This window comes from Neodiprion fabricii, chromosome 3, assembly GCF_021155785.1.
Source record: "Neodiprion fabricii isolate iyNeoFabr1 chromosome 3, iyNeoFabr1.1, whole genome shotgun sequence".
Taxonomy (NCBI): Eukaryota; Metazoa; Arthropoda; class Insecta; order Hymenoptera; family Diprionidae; genus Neodiprion; species Neodiprion fabricii.
In genome coordinates this window covers 23546965-23562369 of record NC_060241.1, presented here as the reverse complement: position 1 = coordinate 23562369, position 15405 = coordinate 23546965, and the positions used below count along the sequence as shown (strand labels likewise).

Here is a 15405-nt window from a genome sequence, read left to right as displayed (position 1 = left end):
ACGTTCGTTTCGAGGGAGTAAAAGTTCCCTGCGTACAGCTAGACTTCGCCTGCAAAAGCTTGGTGAAATTTTGGATCCCAAAGTGGAAACTAAAAACTAACCTTTCCGGTTTTAGACAAAATTTTAAACGATTTTGAAAAAGCCCAAGACTCAGTTTTAATCACTAATGATTGAATTTGTACATTTTTATAAACTTTTTCGTAATGTGGCTAAAAATTGATTTTGTAAAAAATCCAAGTTTCCCTCGAGTTTACCTATGTCCGAGTAACTTCTAGCTTCCCAGTTATATTTGGCAATGAATTTAATTTTCAGATAGATATTTAATCAATCTACAAATTTCTTCGTCACCTTTCTTGGTGGGTTATAAAAAAAGTTGGGACACTGCAGCCGAATGAACAGAAAATATTTGTTTTACTAACCCATAAACCTCGTTGTGCTTCTGTTGCAGTTTTATCAACTATTGGAAGCAAGTCGAGTGGCGAACAATACGTTAATGTACAGACAAGTGACAGTTTTTGCTCCGACGAACAAGGCCTTCCAAAACTACTTCGGAAACACCGATGATTTGGTTCTCTACCATATGTGTGAGTACCTTGTTCTTTTGCTGTACAAATCCCATAAGTTGAGATCGACAAGCAAATACATTTCTCGACTCTTTTTTATCTTGCACTTAAGAACTGCAGTCGCGTTGTTTTTATCCTGTCATAATTTTGACATGTTGCACGTCATCGTGTCGCGTAAATCTCTGTGAAATATGTCCTTTAATCTGTTCACCGAGACACCCGCTCGCTGTGGTGACACGAGTGATGCTGGGCTGGATCACAACGGTGATTACACCCTGACATTGTAACATTTAACAGGTAATTTGCGGCACGAAAATGCCACGCTTTTTACTCTGGCTTTGCCAGGCTTACGATTAGATGAATTGCAAAAGCAATTCTTCCGGTAGTTGAAGAAGTTCACCCCTTCGCTGAAGGTAGTACTGAGGTTACGTAAAAAAATCGTTGAATTGTTTGAATGATAAAAAGTCGTTAGCGGAGTCTTAGGAACCTAATAAAGTTCATTTGTAAGGACATGAAATTCGAAAGCAGCTACTCTGCCATAAAATACTTAGTCGTACGTATTGCAAACAAAGTTTCGGAGCTCCACAATAGCATTCCTACATTATTCAAGTTATTTAGAATGAGTTTGAAGCATACCGATATATTTTTGAGGGCTAACTTCGTCACTGTTTTTCTTTTTTTTTTCATTATTATTTAAATTCGCCATTCTTGACCGATTTGTTGAATTGATACCGACGACTAAAAAAAAAAACACGTACTCAATGGGACTAAACTTCTTTCGGGAAAGTTGACACTAACGAAAAGATTGCGCGATAAAAGAACATCTGTTTCAAAAACTTTGAAATTTCAAAATATGTGCTATAATTTTGTACAGTTTACAGTGCTTAAGCGTTTTGGAAAAAAAAATTAAAATCCTTTGCAACGAAATCTCGTGTGCAACGTATCCTAACGAAATATCCGTTCGCCACGGTGAATATTGTATATTTTATTCCACGGAATTCAGCATATCGTATCTTGGGTTTACACGTTTATCGAAGAGTTCAGACCTTCGCGTCTTTTCCATAATAAATCCGATTTTGAAGTAATTTTTGAACGATGATGTCAAAATGCTCGACGCATGATCCGCCGGGGATTCCGCAACCTTGAACACTCGGGGGTGTACGAAGTCCGGCTAATTTCAATTAGAGAATTGATTAGCGGGTACCCATCAATCCTGAGGCGGGGCCCCGTCCTTCCTCTTCGGGGGGGGAGAATTTAATTGCTTGCGGTCCACATCCGCCTAGATCATCTAGCCGAGCCACCCTCGGCAAATCCCCCGAGTTGAGCGTGGCCACGAGGCGGGCATGAGGGGCGAGTCATCTAATTGTCAGTCATCGATCACCGACACTGATTGAAAACACTTGGACCAAGTGATGGAACGTGCAAGGGACTGACGAGGACCCCTTATGCGACCTTATACGGCTTAGGTTTGCGACGCGTTATAATACCGGGCCAAGTTACGACCCGGAAAAACCGATCGTTCGTAAAATTCCGGGATAACAAGGCACCGGATTCACGGAGAACTTCCGAGGAGTCACGACAAGGTGGACAAGTTTTTTTTTTTTAACAGGGTGCACAATTTTTTTTTTTTTTTCGCAACCGAAACTTTATCCCTGAAACTCACTCGTCTTATGGGGTGTACGTGATTTCAACGGTTCAGACTAACTTTGCTGTAATGGGGTCTCTCCTGGTTTTTTTTTTTTTTCTTCTTTTTTCTCTCAGTTTGTCAATTTTTCGAGAGTTTTCTTGATTACGTGAATTTACGTTCACGGTTATCCAGTCAAATATCAGCCAGTTTTCGGATAACATGGTTGAGAGAAACCGAATGTATAGATATGTAGCAGAAACTGGTATTACAGGATGCAAATGTAAATTTTTTTATCGATCACTGTAAGATATCGTCCATTTGTTAAAATTTCAAGAAAATGAAAGGCAAAAAATCTTACACGCTTGAGCGTAAATGGAACGTAATTTTCAAACAATAAACATGAAAAACAAATTTTTGTAATTCTCCAGAACTTGCCATACCAGATGAAAGAAAAATTGATATCTGGCAACCTGAATGTACTTCATCAGTTCCCATGAAATCCTGAAATCCCGACCCCCTTCAGCAGTCTTTCATCAATGTATTATCTGACAATATTTTTTTCGCGAAGCGACGTTCGACTAAAACAAGCACGTAAATCAAGACGTTTTTTAGGCAGGCGTATCAATTGAAACAGTGCCGAGGGATGAGGATTGAGAAGATCTCTCATTCAGTGTATAATGCGATTATACTAATTCGTGTGGGAGGGTAACGACGCGGGACGTTTATCCCGCACGCACAAAGATCTTGAAAATTTGACGTGGCCCATTCGCTCGTTCCTCAATTTATCCGTTTTATCCGCAGGCCTGCCCCCATTATTATCAACCATGGCTTGAAGAAGCGCTCGAAGGGGGATCCCGAGAAGGGAGTCAAGGGAAAGCGTTCATTAGATCTCCTTCATATTTAATCTAAGTTGAATGGCAATCCCGCGAGGGTGGGCCGAGGCGAAGCGAAACCGAGCCAGGTCAGGTCGAAATTCCGCCAAGGAGGGTGGGGGCCGGCTCGTTTCCCACAAGGGCTTGTGACCAAGGGCCTTTTTCACACTGACAGCCATCAGAGGCCTTATTTGCGGACTTTTCCAGGGCCAGGGTAATCAGTAGTCGTTACACAACGTTCGAATAATGATCGTTTGACCTTTGCTCGCCGGATATCAGAATAATGCTGACTCAGTAATCCAGGAAACCGATGAGGCGTCGACTCGGCTGAGTGTGGAGAAAATTTCGAGTAATATCCAGCCCTACGACGAAATGGAAATTGAAAATTTTGCCACTGGATTACAGCTGGATATATTTACCGCAGCGGCCAAAAATGAAGCTCATATTTCGAGAAATCACACTTTTTTACGCAAAAAAGACTGTAACAAGTGGCAATTTTTTTTTTTTTTTTTTTTTTTGTATTGACGACAGCAATAAGTGCTAGAGATTTGATGAAAAAGACCGGATTGAAATTCTGTGTCATCCGACCGCTTACCTACAACAATATTGATGGAACTGTTCGTATCGGTTATCCGTTCGAAACGGTTAAACGTCTGACCAGTTTATGGTTGAATTGGAAAAAATTAATTTGTATAAAAACCAAATGACCGGTTAACTTTCGACCATTTTGGACGGGTGCCCGGTCTTGGCCGTTAAAAATTGCCAGCTTCACCCATTAGTTAATCAACCAAGTCAACGGTTTTGGCCGGTTGAGCCAGTCAAATTGTTATACATCCCTAGTCCATATGGCGCAAATTGCGTCTTTATTAAATTCTAGTTTTACTCGGAGATAAATATAGAAGTTTTAATTCGTCGCCAACGTCATGCCCTCCGGCGCTTTAATGTGCTTCGACGCGAGCTTTGTTTGGTGGCTTCTTTTTTTCTCCACTAGCTCGTCTTCGAGGATTTATTTTCGCAGCCGCGACCCCCGGGCAAACTTTGTTTCTACAGAATCGAGCACAGGTGTGTACATTTATACGAACTTGCACGTAATACTACACGGGGTTATTCACAGGGTGTCCTAATGCGTTTACACTCAATTCCTGCAGGTTCAATGAAGACGGGAAGAATTTTTGGATTCGAATGTTAAAGTCAAGGAAAATCTCGGCAACAGTTGGTGCGTTGTCTTAAAAATTTCAAATACTTAAAATACTGTGTATTATAGCTGCGGAAGTCGGAGAAAATCATAATCGTCTTATAGGAACTCCTTGTTTCGAATTGAAAATTACCGTTCGTCTGAAATGGAATGGCGTAAAAAGTAGCTCACTATTCACTGGTACGATATACCGTGCAGTGGACTTATTCAAGTGAAGCACCCTTTGGGCACGTATACAGGTACGGCAGATGACTTGGCTGCGCGGCTCTTTGTGTAGAACTTAAGACTTTGAGGTTGGCAGCCCCGTCTGGTTACATTGTATCGCGAAGATGAAGGGAACGCGTCGTAAGTTCTACCACTTCTACCGTTGCCAGGGTGCCGCTTTATTTGCATTGTTACCAGTCTCAAGATTCGAATGCAAAGCTTGAAAGTCAAGTTTCGTAGGATATGAGTGGAATATCATGTACCGCAGGTATACTCAGGAAACTCGAAGTAATGAACTTGCTTGCCGGCAAAGACTCGACTTCGGTGCATCGACTGCATGGGTCATGCATCTCCAATTTTCCGAGGAAAAAATCATCACAGGAATGTATTTCACCTCCGAATAGCGTGTTTCTTTCTCAAAACCAACGCTGCGCCGTGTGGCTTGGGAATTCAAGGGCTCGTCATACCGCTGCAAGAATAAGTGGGTGGATCAGGAGTAGCGACCCTACATTAGGACCCGGTGTAGGTGTTTGTCTTAGGTGGCCAGACGCCCCCGTCTTACGCCGCAAGAGTGGATACACGCGATATTCTCATTGGGATTTCGATTCGGTGTGTCAAGAAAAAGTAAATCGCCACCGCCCGATTCTTTTCAGCGGTTCAAACGGTTCGTGACCCGCGTTGCGAGGTCTCAAAGATACTTATCTGATCGAGCTTGGCTGAAGGTCGAAGGATTTTGCGTGTCAGTTCGCGGTTGCAGGGGCATGAATGATCAAAGGACGATGGTACTTCCCACGAGTCTTACGAGAGGTCGCGCTATGGGGAAAAAACCGATTTCAGTGAGGAAAAATTTGACGCACCGTTGACTCGAAATAAAGACGTCCCAAGTGCTTCGGTGTTTTACGGAACGGCAATTTGTTAATGAGACGAAAAAAAATAAATAATATGAAAAACTTGTTACCGATATCTTTTGTGGACACGTTTTATTTTTCTCAATGCGGAAACTTTGATCTGAAGCATTTCCAGGTAATGCCAATTAATCGCAGTCATAGTTTGATCTCTCGATCGACTCTGCTGCGGTAGTTATACTTTTCACCTGAGAAGTTTTCCATCAAAGTAAAACAGAGCTTCGGATAAAATGCAATTGAATCCGGTTTTTCGCGTCGCTCGTTTTTCTCTCGTAGCGTTTATAATGTTTCTCTCATCAGGGTGGAAGCCAGATTTCCTCAAACCCCGTCTCAGCGATTTTGTATATCCTGGAAAGTTTTACAATTAGTCTAGAAAGTTTGGTAATTTTCCACCGTTCAACCGTGTTGTTTTGCGGCCTGAAAGTGTTGCGCTGCACCTCCCTTAATTCATCATTTTCCCTCTGCCAGTGTGCAGCTGGTTACCGCGGAATAAACGAATCGTAAGAAGACCTCTGCTTTCCCTTGTTCCTTTTCAAACCGTGCGCTCAGTCGCTCTGTTCCATGAAGCTGCAGCGATACTCTCGTACCTAATTGGCCGATTGAAGTAGCGCATCAGCTGCGTTGAAAATAAACGGAACTCCCACTGTAAGCCGCCGTTATTTCCAAGAACAGCGAATGCGAAAAGCACTGGCCATTATGGCAGGCTGCACTTTGCACCGACTTGCAGTCGATCATTATCCCCAGGACTCTTCATGATCCTTGCAAATTTCGCGGATACGAGTTCCTCGCGTGAGTTGCACAGTCGAGCACCAGTTTTAGCCATATGACTTTGGTAGCTTGAGAAGGGACAACAAGCCTCGGAAGTCTCGGGAGTTGTTTGTCTAAGCCGAAGTTACATTAGCTATTACGCAAATGGCGGCCAGTTATCTTTGGCAACTAGCCTGCACTTCCGGAGCAAGTGCAACAGCTGCATTTCCCAAGTGTCTCTAATATTTCGACTCGGAGTCAGCGCCGGCTTCGGGTTCGATGTCTGCAGTTTATCACACCTTCCATTGCAAATTGGCTGATGCGACGAAATCGTTGAAGGCAGCCGCTGTTCCTAACTCTTGAAAAGCTTGGCGGCACGTGTCACACTTATCCCGCGTCTGTTCACGGTGGTGCACAAGGGGCTGATAGGGTGCGCTTATAGACGGATGCCGAAGGCAGCTGGATGAGAAGTGAGGACAATGCGGAGCGGAATTGCACCTTTCAGAAATCAAAAGTACTTAGACGAAGAGCACCGCTTCAGGTGGGATCAGGGTTTCGGTGGTGTTGAGTCGATTGTTTCACGCGAAACATGGAAAGAGTTACTTTCGTGAATATTTACGATGTATGACAAAATATGTTTCTCATAGCGTTCTTGACTCTGCATTAGCTTTGTGTAAAAAAACCAAGGCTCGAAAGCTCGTCGCAGCGTGAATTTTTCCACGCTGTGATCCTGTTAGCGTGAAATTTAGTGAAAGTGATCTGATCTGGCAAAACACTTGTAGAACCGAAATCCAGACGAATGTGAAACCTGCAAGCAATTCTGGTTGAATTCGGTTTCCGATTTCATGGTTACGCGCAGCCAACCCAGCTGACATTCTGGGTGAAGTATTAAAACGAATACCAGTTCGTACGGCGCAGTTTCACCCTCGGCTCAGCGTAATTTCGTTCCTTCTTCTCGTCTCTCTTCCCCTTCAACGTAGCCTAGAGCCTCGCCTTTTCCCCCGAGGGCTGGACTTGATGTGAAAATAAAATATGACTACCTCCGGTCTGGATTTACTGGCGGTTACGACAAAATAAAACGATCTCGTCTTATTATCATTAATATTCCAACATTCCGGAGAGCATGATTTTTCTTTCTTATTACTCAGTCTGTTTTTACATTTCAATTCCCTTTTCACTTCCAATTATTACGGTCATTACATTATATTGAATGCAGGAGCTGGTTCACGCGTCATCGCTAGAACTTTCTTTGCGGCACAAAAGCTCCGTGCTCAAAATTCATGGAAAACGTGTATAGTTTTTTAAATATGATAAACAATCGTGTCGAAAATCTTGAACAAACGATTGTTCGAAAGAATTTTCTGACCATGCATAAAATTATTCAATTCAATGTATAAATCATTCTGAGAAAAGGGATAATTTTATTTTCTATACAGACGTCTACATCCGAATCTGCATAATTCTGAACGTGATTGCCATTGAGAAATTTCTAAATATCGTTCGTTTAAAACTTCCGATAAAATTATTTTATTTTATTTTTTTTTTTTTCTCGACAAACTGAAATCGAGCGTGGATTTTCCCCTGAAATTTAAAATGGCCATGTCACTTTTCACTTTTTTATCGTCAGAGAGCGTGTCAGCATAAATTTTGGCGTTGGTGAAACAGAGCAATCACGTATTTCGAACAGGACGTGTAACAAAAAGTACGAACGACGAAGAGCATTCTTTACACGGGTAAAATGAATTCTTTTTCGCAATCCGTTTAACTTTCTGACAGTTATCGCTGACGTCATCATGCCACCGCATCAGTTATTTTCTGCTTCAACTTATTCAACCCCTGCAAGCCTGTAATATTTTCGCCGCGGTATGATGTTCGGTTTACAAAATTGGAAGCTTCTCGTTCCAATGTTCAGAAAACTGCGGAATCTCGACTTAGCAACATTCCGAATGCTTGAGTAATAAGCAAACTGGCGGCAGTAATTTTTAACCGGGGGAAAAAAAGTGGCGTCTGGAATAGTTTCATCCCCTCGCTGACCGCAGCCAGTGCCAAGTTTGGGAATTCGCTCGACAGGGATGCGGGATTGAGCAACGAGAGACCGTGGCTGACAAATGGTTTCACCATCATTTTATCCACGCCTCGTTGTCGTCGGTACCTATTGCTTTTCCTTCGTAGTATATTTTTCGCGCTTGCGAACGAGTCACGTGTCGTGGCACAGCATGAATAAAGCATACAACGTAACTACAGAAGACGCGAATTCTACATACTTGCATCGTTCCAGGTTGCGTGTGGATAGCAGAAGAGTTATAACAGCAAGCCTTTCTGTTGTAACCACGTTTTTGTTTACTTTTATTTCTCGCGTTATGCACATCGCGTGTGCAGCTTGCAGTTCGCAGTCACGCTGGACCTTAACTCCTATTCACAGTGAAGTTTACTCACAATCAAATATTTTACCAAAACAATTCTTGCGCAGAGAGCGTTAAGGAAATACATAGGTACTCATATCCTAGCGAATACCGACAATATTCCCCATTCAATCAAGCCGATCACATATGCGAAAAGTATTCGAGGTCATTTTCTTGCGAGAAACGTAACGCGAACGGATTTTTCGAGGCAAAAGTAGGTACGAGCTGCAGGTTGTCGACTTACTGAATTCGTCTTGTCAGCCGGAAACGAAGTGGCGAGGAGAAGGTAGGGGGATGTTTGAAATCGGAAGTGGGTAGCACACGGACTGGTTTCTATTTATCGATATTACCGAAGCGGCTTGCTGGTACGTCACCAGAGAGATTTATTGGCCAATCTCACCGAGCATACATACTCTGCAGCTGAGCTTTCGCGCGAGAATTTCTAGTGACACTGGATACAGGCTTGCGCTGCACCTTCTCCTACTATGTATATTGTACACATAGTATACACTATTATACAAATATACCGTGTTTGAGATTTTCGCTAAAAATCTTTCCGCGCCACCGATTCTTTCGATCGAGACACGGCAGAAGGACTCTACGTAAAAGTTAGCCTGCATTTTCACCCATCGATTCCAGTTTTTCTCCAGAACGCGTGGTTTTGTTTGAATTCATTTTTGCGAGAGCAGAAAGTGATAATTGGAAAGCGAAATTGTTGTTTCTCGCGCTCCGGCAAATAATTACGGAATGAAGTGACACACGGTGGCCACTCCTGTCAATTTAATTCCACCCTCGGTTGCTAATCGAGCTGGCGCCAAGTCCGCACCCTTGTCAGAATCCGTGAGGCAGCCCAATTCATCGTTAGAATCAAACAAGTCAAGGACCACGGCGGTGTAAAGAGGGGTCCTTGTCAAAATTAAATATATTGTCAACGCGCGAATGGATTTTTATCGGTATACACTATATATTATACGTATTACGTATACTCGGGCGTGTCGTACAATAAACCGACACGGTGAAATGAGGGTGTTTTCGGTGTTTTATGGTACCTACACTTTCGGGTAATTGGGAAAGGCTTTTTGCCCTACATTCGCTCGCAGAAGTAATTATTTCAGCGCTTTTTGCGACCTGTAAGGCGGAACATTACGCTCTCTGGTGTATTACATCGGTCATGAAATTGTCAGATTTCTTTCTCGTCCTTCGCGTCGACGGCGATTCGGGTGAACTTGGCCAGTCCTTCTCGGCAAACTTGTTCCTTTATTTTACCAAAAAGCGCGAGATGATCTAGACGAGGTTTCGGAGAAAAGTGGATTACTTTTCTTGAAAACCTTATTGCATCACTTCTGAAAGAGCGAGGGATTCGTCCGAGGAGGAATGAAAACAGGAGCAGCGTAATTTCACGAACTGAAAACCCCGAGGCGTACGTCATTCATCGTGAGAATAATGTGAAAACTTGTGCGCTTTCTTGTTATGCCGTCCAAGCTCTGCGCCAATTAGAATATTTAATTTTCATACGGTTGTTGTTTGCTCGGGGAGGACGGTATAGAAAACGAACGAGACGCCAGGTTTCCTATGCAATTTATATATTCGTGCTCGCGTGCAAAACTCACGTACCTATCCTTGAGGGTGATATTTCCCGAAGGACTCTGCTTCTTCGTTATAATTTTCTTCGGAGCAAAATCTCATTCTCTGGGTTATTTCGCGAAAAAATCAATCTCGCCTCCACGGAGACGTCATGCGACTTCCTGCCTTTCGCTTCACTGCTTGACTGCAGTGCGTTTTCCGTATATTATAACCGTCCCGTGTACTACATAATGGGATGTGTTCGAGAAACTCTTCCCTCCCTTTACCTCGTTCCTCGCCTCTCGAGGCCGATCCGCCACTTCTGCATGTTTCTGAAGAATCCTTTACTCCTGGCAGGAGTCTTTAACGCCTGTCTGCATTCACTCGCCGGGATGTCTGCCCGTTTTAAACTTGCAAGGTACGCGCGCTGCATCTCGTCCTGTGGGAGAAAGGATAAACTGTACATTCGAATTTCTCGCGTTATCTTGTGGCCTAGAAAACGGGGAAAATCTGACGTTTTATTACGGCGATTGTTCATCTTTTTTCTTTTTTCTTTTTTTTTTTCTGTACTTCACTGGAGGAAAGCTTCTGTTCAGGGAGTAAAAAATATTAACTTTTGAAAAAGTACCTATATTTTACGGTCCGTGATTACGCGATATTTCGTCTGATTACAATGAGAATTGGTAACGTCTTTTGAAAAGCAGTACCCCGATGTTTGCACGCCTACGGCAACGCCGGCTGAAGCAAACAGTGCCGAAGAGACAAGAAATCAAGAAATATTAGCAGTACATGACATACGTTTTACATTTCTTGAATACCATTCGCAGCATAGTGATTACAATTTTCCCGTCCGAGATCATACATATGTATTACATAGGTATGTCTAACACAACCTGCGAAACACTTTGGGAAATGAAAATTGCTTGTGTAAGGAGTATAAATAATTTGTGTGATGGACGTCAGGGGCAAATTAGGGTGCCTGTATTAACTATGTATGTCGTATGTACGCACGTTGCGTAGAAGAGCGAACTGTATTATACATGTATATTCTATATATATTACACACACACACACACATATACATATATATATGTAATTACATATGTGTGTGTGTGTGTGTGTGTGTGTGTGTGTGTGTGTGTGTGTGTGTGTGTGTATATACATTGTACATATATCCATACATTAAAGAATAATACACCGAACCGGGGAACTACGATAAGAAAATATGAGATTCAGAGGTTGGAGGAAAAGAAAAAGAAAATTGAGAGAAAGTACTTAGGGTAAAATGTAAATTTGAAAATACTCTGAAACGCTGAAGCCCCTGCACGGCTAGGCGGCTGGATATTCGGATGTCTTAATAATCGAGGGTCATTTTGCCTTTCTTATCCTCGCGCTGGCTCTAACCGGAGGAGTCCGGACCCATTTTGACCCATTGGGCAGCCATCAACGGGAAAGTGTGGCAGCGTATCAGGCCGGTTGACAAATGTCCAGGAGAATTGAATGCGGACTCCTCTGGGAGCAGGACGCGGAGTCCTTCGTATCACCGGAGGATCTTCGGGAACCTCATCCTGGGTAACGTTGACAAGATCCAATGGGGATAGAAACGGGCATTGAGTTAGGCTCGGGTTTGGCTGGGTCGGGCTCTAGAATGAAGTGCCGAATTCTATATGTATGCGCACATGTATATAAGCAGCGTTGGTCGACGGCAACTGGCGAACGCGAAGCGGTGGTGGGCAACCTTCTCTGTGCAGGTGCCACGCCTATAAGCCGTCTAACATAAATTGATTGTTGGCGTGCGCATGGATTGGCGACTGATTCAGGAATACCGAAGTATCTGCATCTGCGTAACGTACTCGTGCTGTCTCTGACGTCCATCGATATACTTGCCGGGAGGAGATGAGCGGATATATTTTCGGTCCACAGACGGCTTCGATGCTCAAACATTTGATCGAAGCTTGCTAAGCAGCTGCATAAGTGAATATTTCTTTATACTGGCGAAATATGCGTATATAATCAAGGAACATCGGTTTGGCGTCCCCCTTCGAATTCGTTGTAACTCATTTGTGCTGTAGAATATTGAAAACTAAAAGACACGTATTTTTGTATCGGTGGAGAAATGGTTTAAAGGGGTGAAAACTATACCCAAAGGTGGTTTCTCAATGTCAGATAGAATAGCTTGATGTATTTGAGCGTTCGTTCCATTTAAATACACCAAGCGCATCAAGAGATCACCCTGTTGGGTGCCCAAGGTTGATGGTAGTTCTCACCCCTTTAACCCATTTTTTCGATAAAAAAAAACAACACACGTGTGCTTCAGTTTTCAATGTTCTACAACATGCGTGACCGGCAACGAGTTTCAAGGGGTAGACCAAACTGGTGTTCCTTGTCAGTGAAAAATTATAAAACGAAAAGAAAAGAAATCATTTCGACACAGCACCGTGTTCGTATGACCAGTCCGGCAATTACTTGCCCCGAGTAAGCTCACCACGAACCGATAATCACCATGTTCGAAACAACCGTCGGGCAATACTAACGAATATTGATGCGGATCAACTGGCTTTGCAGCGAGACATCGAGGCGTAATTGAGGAACAATCTCTCGCCCTTCAGGGGATAGGCGAATGTGTTCGGGTGTGGCACGTAGGCTTGGGCCCTTGGGCACTGAGGAGCGGTGATTCTGTCGCAGGGTTAGTTAACCCTCGCTTTGAACCTCTGGGGGGCAAGTTGCCGAAGGTGAAATCCCGGCTGCGGCTGCTCGGTTAGGACCTGATTTAGTCTACTCCTGGGCAACTCGGCGATAGGATCTGCCGCGCGAGGGCGAACCGTAAGTCCTCTGAGCCCTGGGCTAAATCCACGATGCACTTCATGAGCTCCCAACAACACGTCTAGCATACCCTGACCAGGGAGGAATGAAGATGAATTTCTCCTAGTATGGAAGACGCACCGCGCTACGTACTGTTCTTGATTCATTCGGCAAGGAAGCTATCTCGGGCTTCTGTTTCTAGACTCAGACGCTCCTGCAGTTTACTTCAGCTGTCTGTCGTGGAGTTGGAAGCAATACAAAGGATCCTTCATGCCAGCAGCTGATTCCGCGATGGAACAATCGGTTCAGCTGACAGCCTTTAGCGGGACCAGTATATTGCGGTTATTGTTGAAACCTCAAAAACCATATGTTACGTAATTAAATCGTGGGCAGTAATTAGATCGGCATGTATGGGTTTACTTCTCAGCAAAACTAGATGGTTGTCATAAAGCCGAAGGTGTACCGTTCATCCAATTAGACTTTACAACGAACTATATCGTCTTGGGAAGACATTCCGTTTTGTTCGATTTATTTATTTATTTTTTTCATTTGAATTGTGTGCAAAATAATGATACTTATGTTCAATTCTTTTGAAAGTCTAGTAAATATACGATACATTCTGTGCGAAATTTCGCTTCGTAGATTCCCACACCGGAGCGAAAATGGTGTGCTGTTTGAAGAGAACAATGCCTTGTGAAGTCGAATTAAATTAACGGTTCACCTTCGTCGTACCAATCAAACGACAACCTGCAACTGGTTTTGCTGAAAATTGGACTTATGCACTGATCCATGTTCTACCTGTGAATTCAACATTTCCGTTTCCACATGCGTACATGGCTGAAGGAGCTATCGGGGATCGGATGATGCAAACAGGGAGGGAAACTGGTCTGTTCTGTACTGTAGTGGAGATGAAAATTGTTTCAATCTGTTGGAAAGCTTCTCCCGCTGTTCTGCAGCAACGCCGAATCTGAGACAATCACTCGGTTCGTCAGTCAACGTCGGTACAGGATCTAGCCGATATGTAAAGCGTGCCGAAGATCCTTGCAGCATCAATTCTGATGCTCCTCGTCGAATGGGAATTTGTGAGAGATATGCGATGCGAGGGAGGTCGGATCAGTCATCAATACTCGACAATTCATTCTCCACTCCTATATCTTCTTCCTTCCATCACCCGTTTTCTCCTCGGAGGTCCGGAAGGCGTGCTCCACTCGCGCAACCTGGGAATAATTCAAACCCTGAGATGCATATTGATGATGCGCGTTGTAAATCTGCATAGGTTTCCCCTACGACGCTGGAATGCTAACCCAGTTCTTTTGTTGTTCCTACACCTATCCTGTCGTCCACATTATTCAGCCGTTCGCCTATCCGTTCCGTACCCGTAACGTCGGTCATGTTCAACGCTTGTGGCTTCTGCTTTCCGCTGCATGCATAGTAGATACGATCGAATCTTTGTGGGAATACGCGCTTAGGGACAGTCAATTTCGCTTCATTTACGATCTACTCGATCCTTGCACGACGGTTGTTCTTTCCATTTCGGTCATTGTTAACGTTTTGAGTTCATGACCAACGTTCGGATCAGTGCTTTTAAACATTCGCTCTATGAGCAGAACAGATAAAGTTTTTTTTCCTTTGAACTCTTCCTCTACTTCTACAAGCCAACAATTTCAACTTTCCAAAATCCAGAACTTTTATCGCCGTCCTATAATTATTCAGTTTCTCTTGAAGTGTTGAAGGAGATTACTAGTTTCGATAATTTTACACCCACGTTTTCGGCGTGATTTTCTCTTCAACGTAAATTTACAGCATCATAATAATGACGTGATGGTAATATTCTACGTTGAGAAATCTGGCCTGCAGTCGAGGATTTAAGTACTGTCATGACTATTGTTATCAATAAAAATCACAAGTTATTTTGAACGTATAATAACGCGCAAATTACGATGAAATAGAATTTCATCCATCACACCGAGCGACAATGAATTTTATTGCGAAAAATGTTTTGCATCGGGTGTCGAATCGAATGTGATATTTGATGCGTCAGTTTTCAAGATTTACAATCCAAATTATTTACTGCAATTCGTTGCAGCTCAATCTCTCCGATTTTTCGGTACCTAAAGTGGAATAAATATGCCGGTACTTTATGCTGAAAATTTGATCGAGATGGTGAGCGATAGGTAGTTTCGAGTGTGGGGTCGAAATGCAAGGATAGATATGATCGGTTCCTCCAAATTAATTTCCTGAATGAAATTCCACGCAGGCTCGCGTCCCAGCCGAACCTCTCCAGCCTACAGATGGACCCTGACGTCAAATTTTAGAAGCCATTTAGTCGTTACCCCCGGGGTTAATTAAACTTTAGCAATTGAATAGTTGAGATTCCTTATATCCCAGCTACTCGTCCCCAGTGTTTTTCAAGACTCGTTGCTATAGGGTTGATACCGAGAAAAGAGATCTATTCGAATGCAAACCTAGATTTAAAAAAATACACTTGTTCGAAATAAAAATTGATTGAATTCAAGTTGACTTTA

At 43.2% G+C, this 15405-nt stretch overlaps 1 protein-coding gene across 8 annotated transcripts in view; it reads left to right on the top strand.

The window, feature by feature from the left end:
* LOC124178609 (fasciclin-1) overlaps window positions 1–15405 on the top strand; it is a 224037-nt gene that overhangs the window by 128382 nt on the left and 80250 nt on the right. For all 8 annotated transcript variants that reach the window (XM_046562077.1, XM_046562076.1, XM_046562074.1 and 5 more), the window contains exon 2: window positions 449–584. In XM_046562077.1, the coding sequence (XP_046418033.1) occupies window positions 449–584 (136 nt within the window). The remainder of the gene's footprint in view (window positions 1–448; window positions 585–15405) is intronic.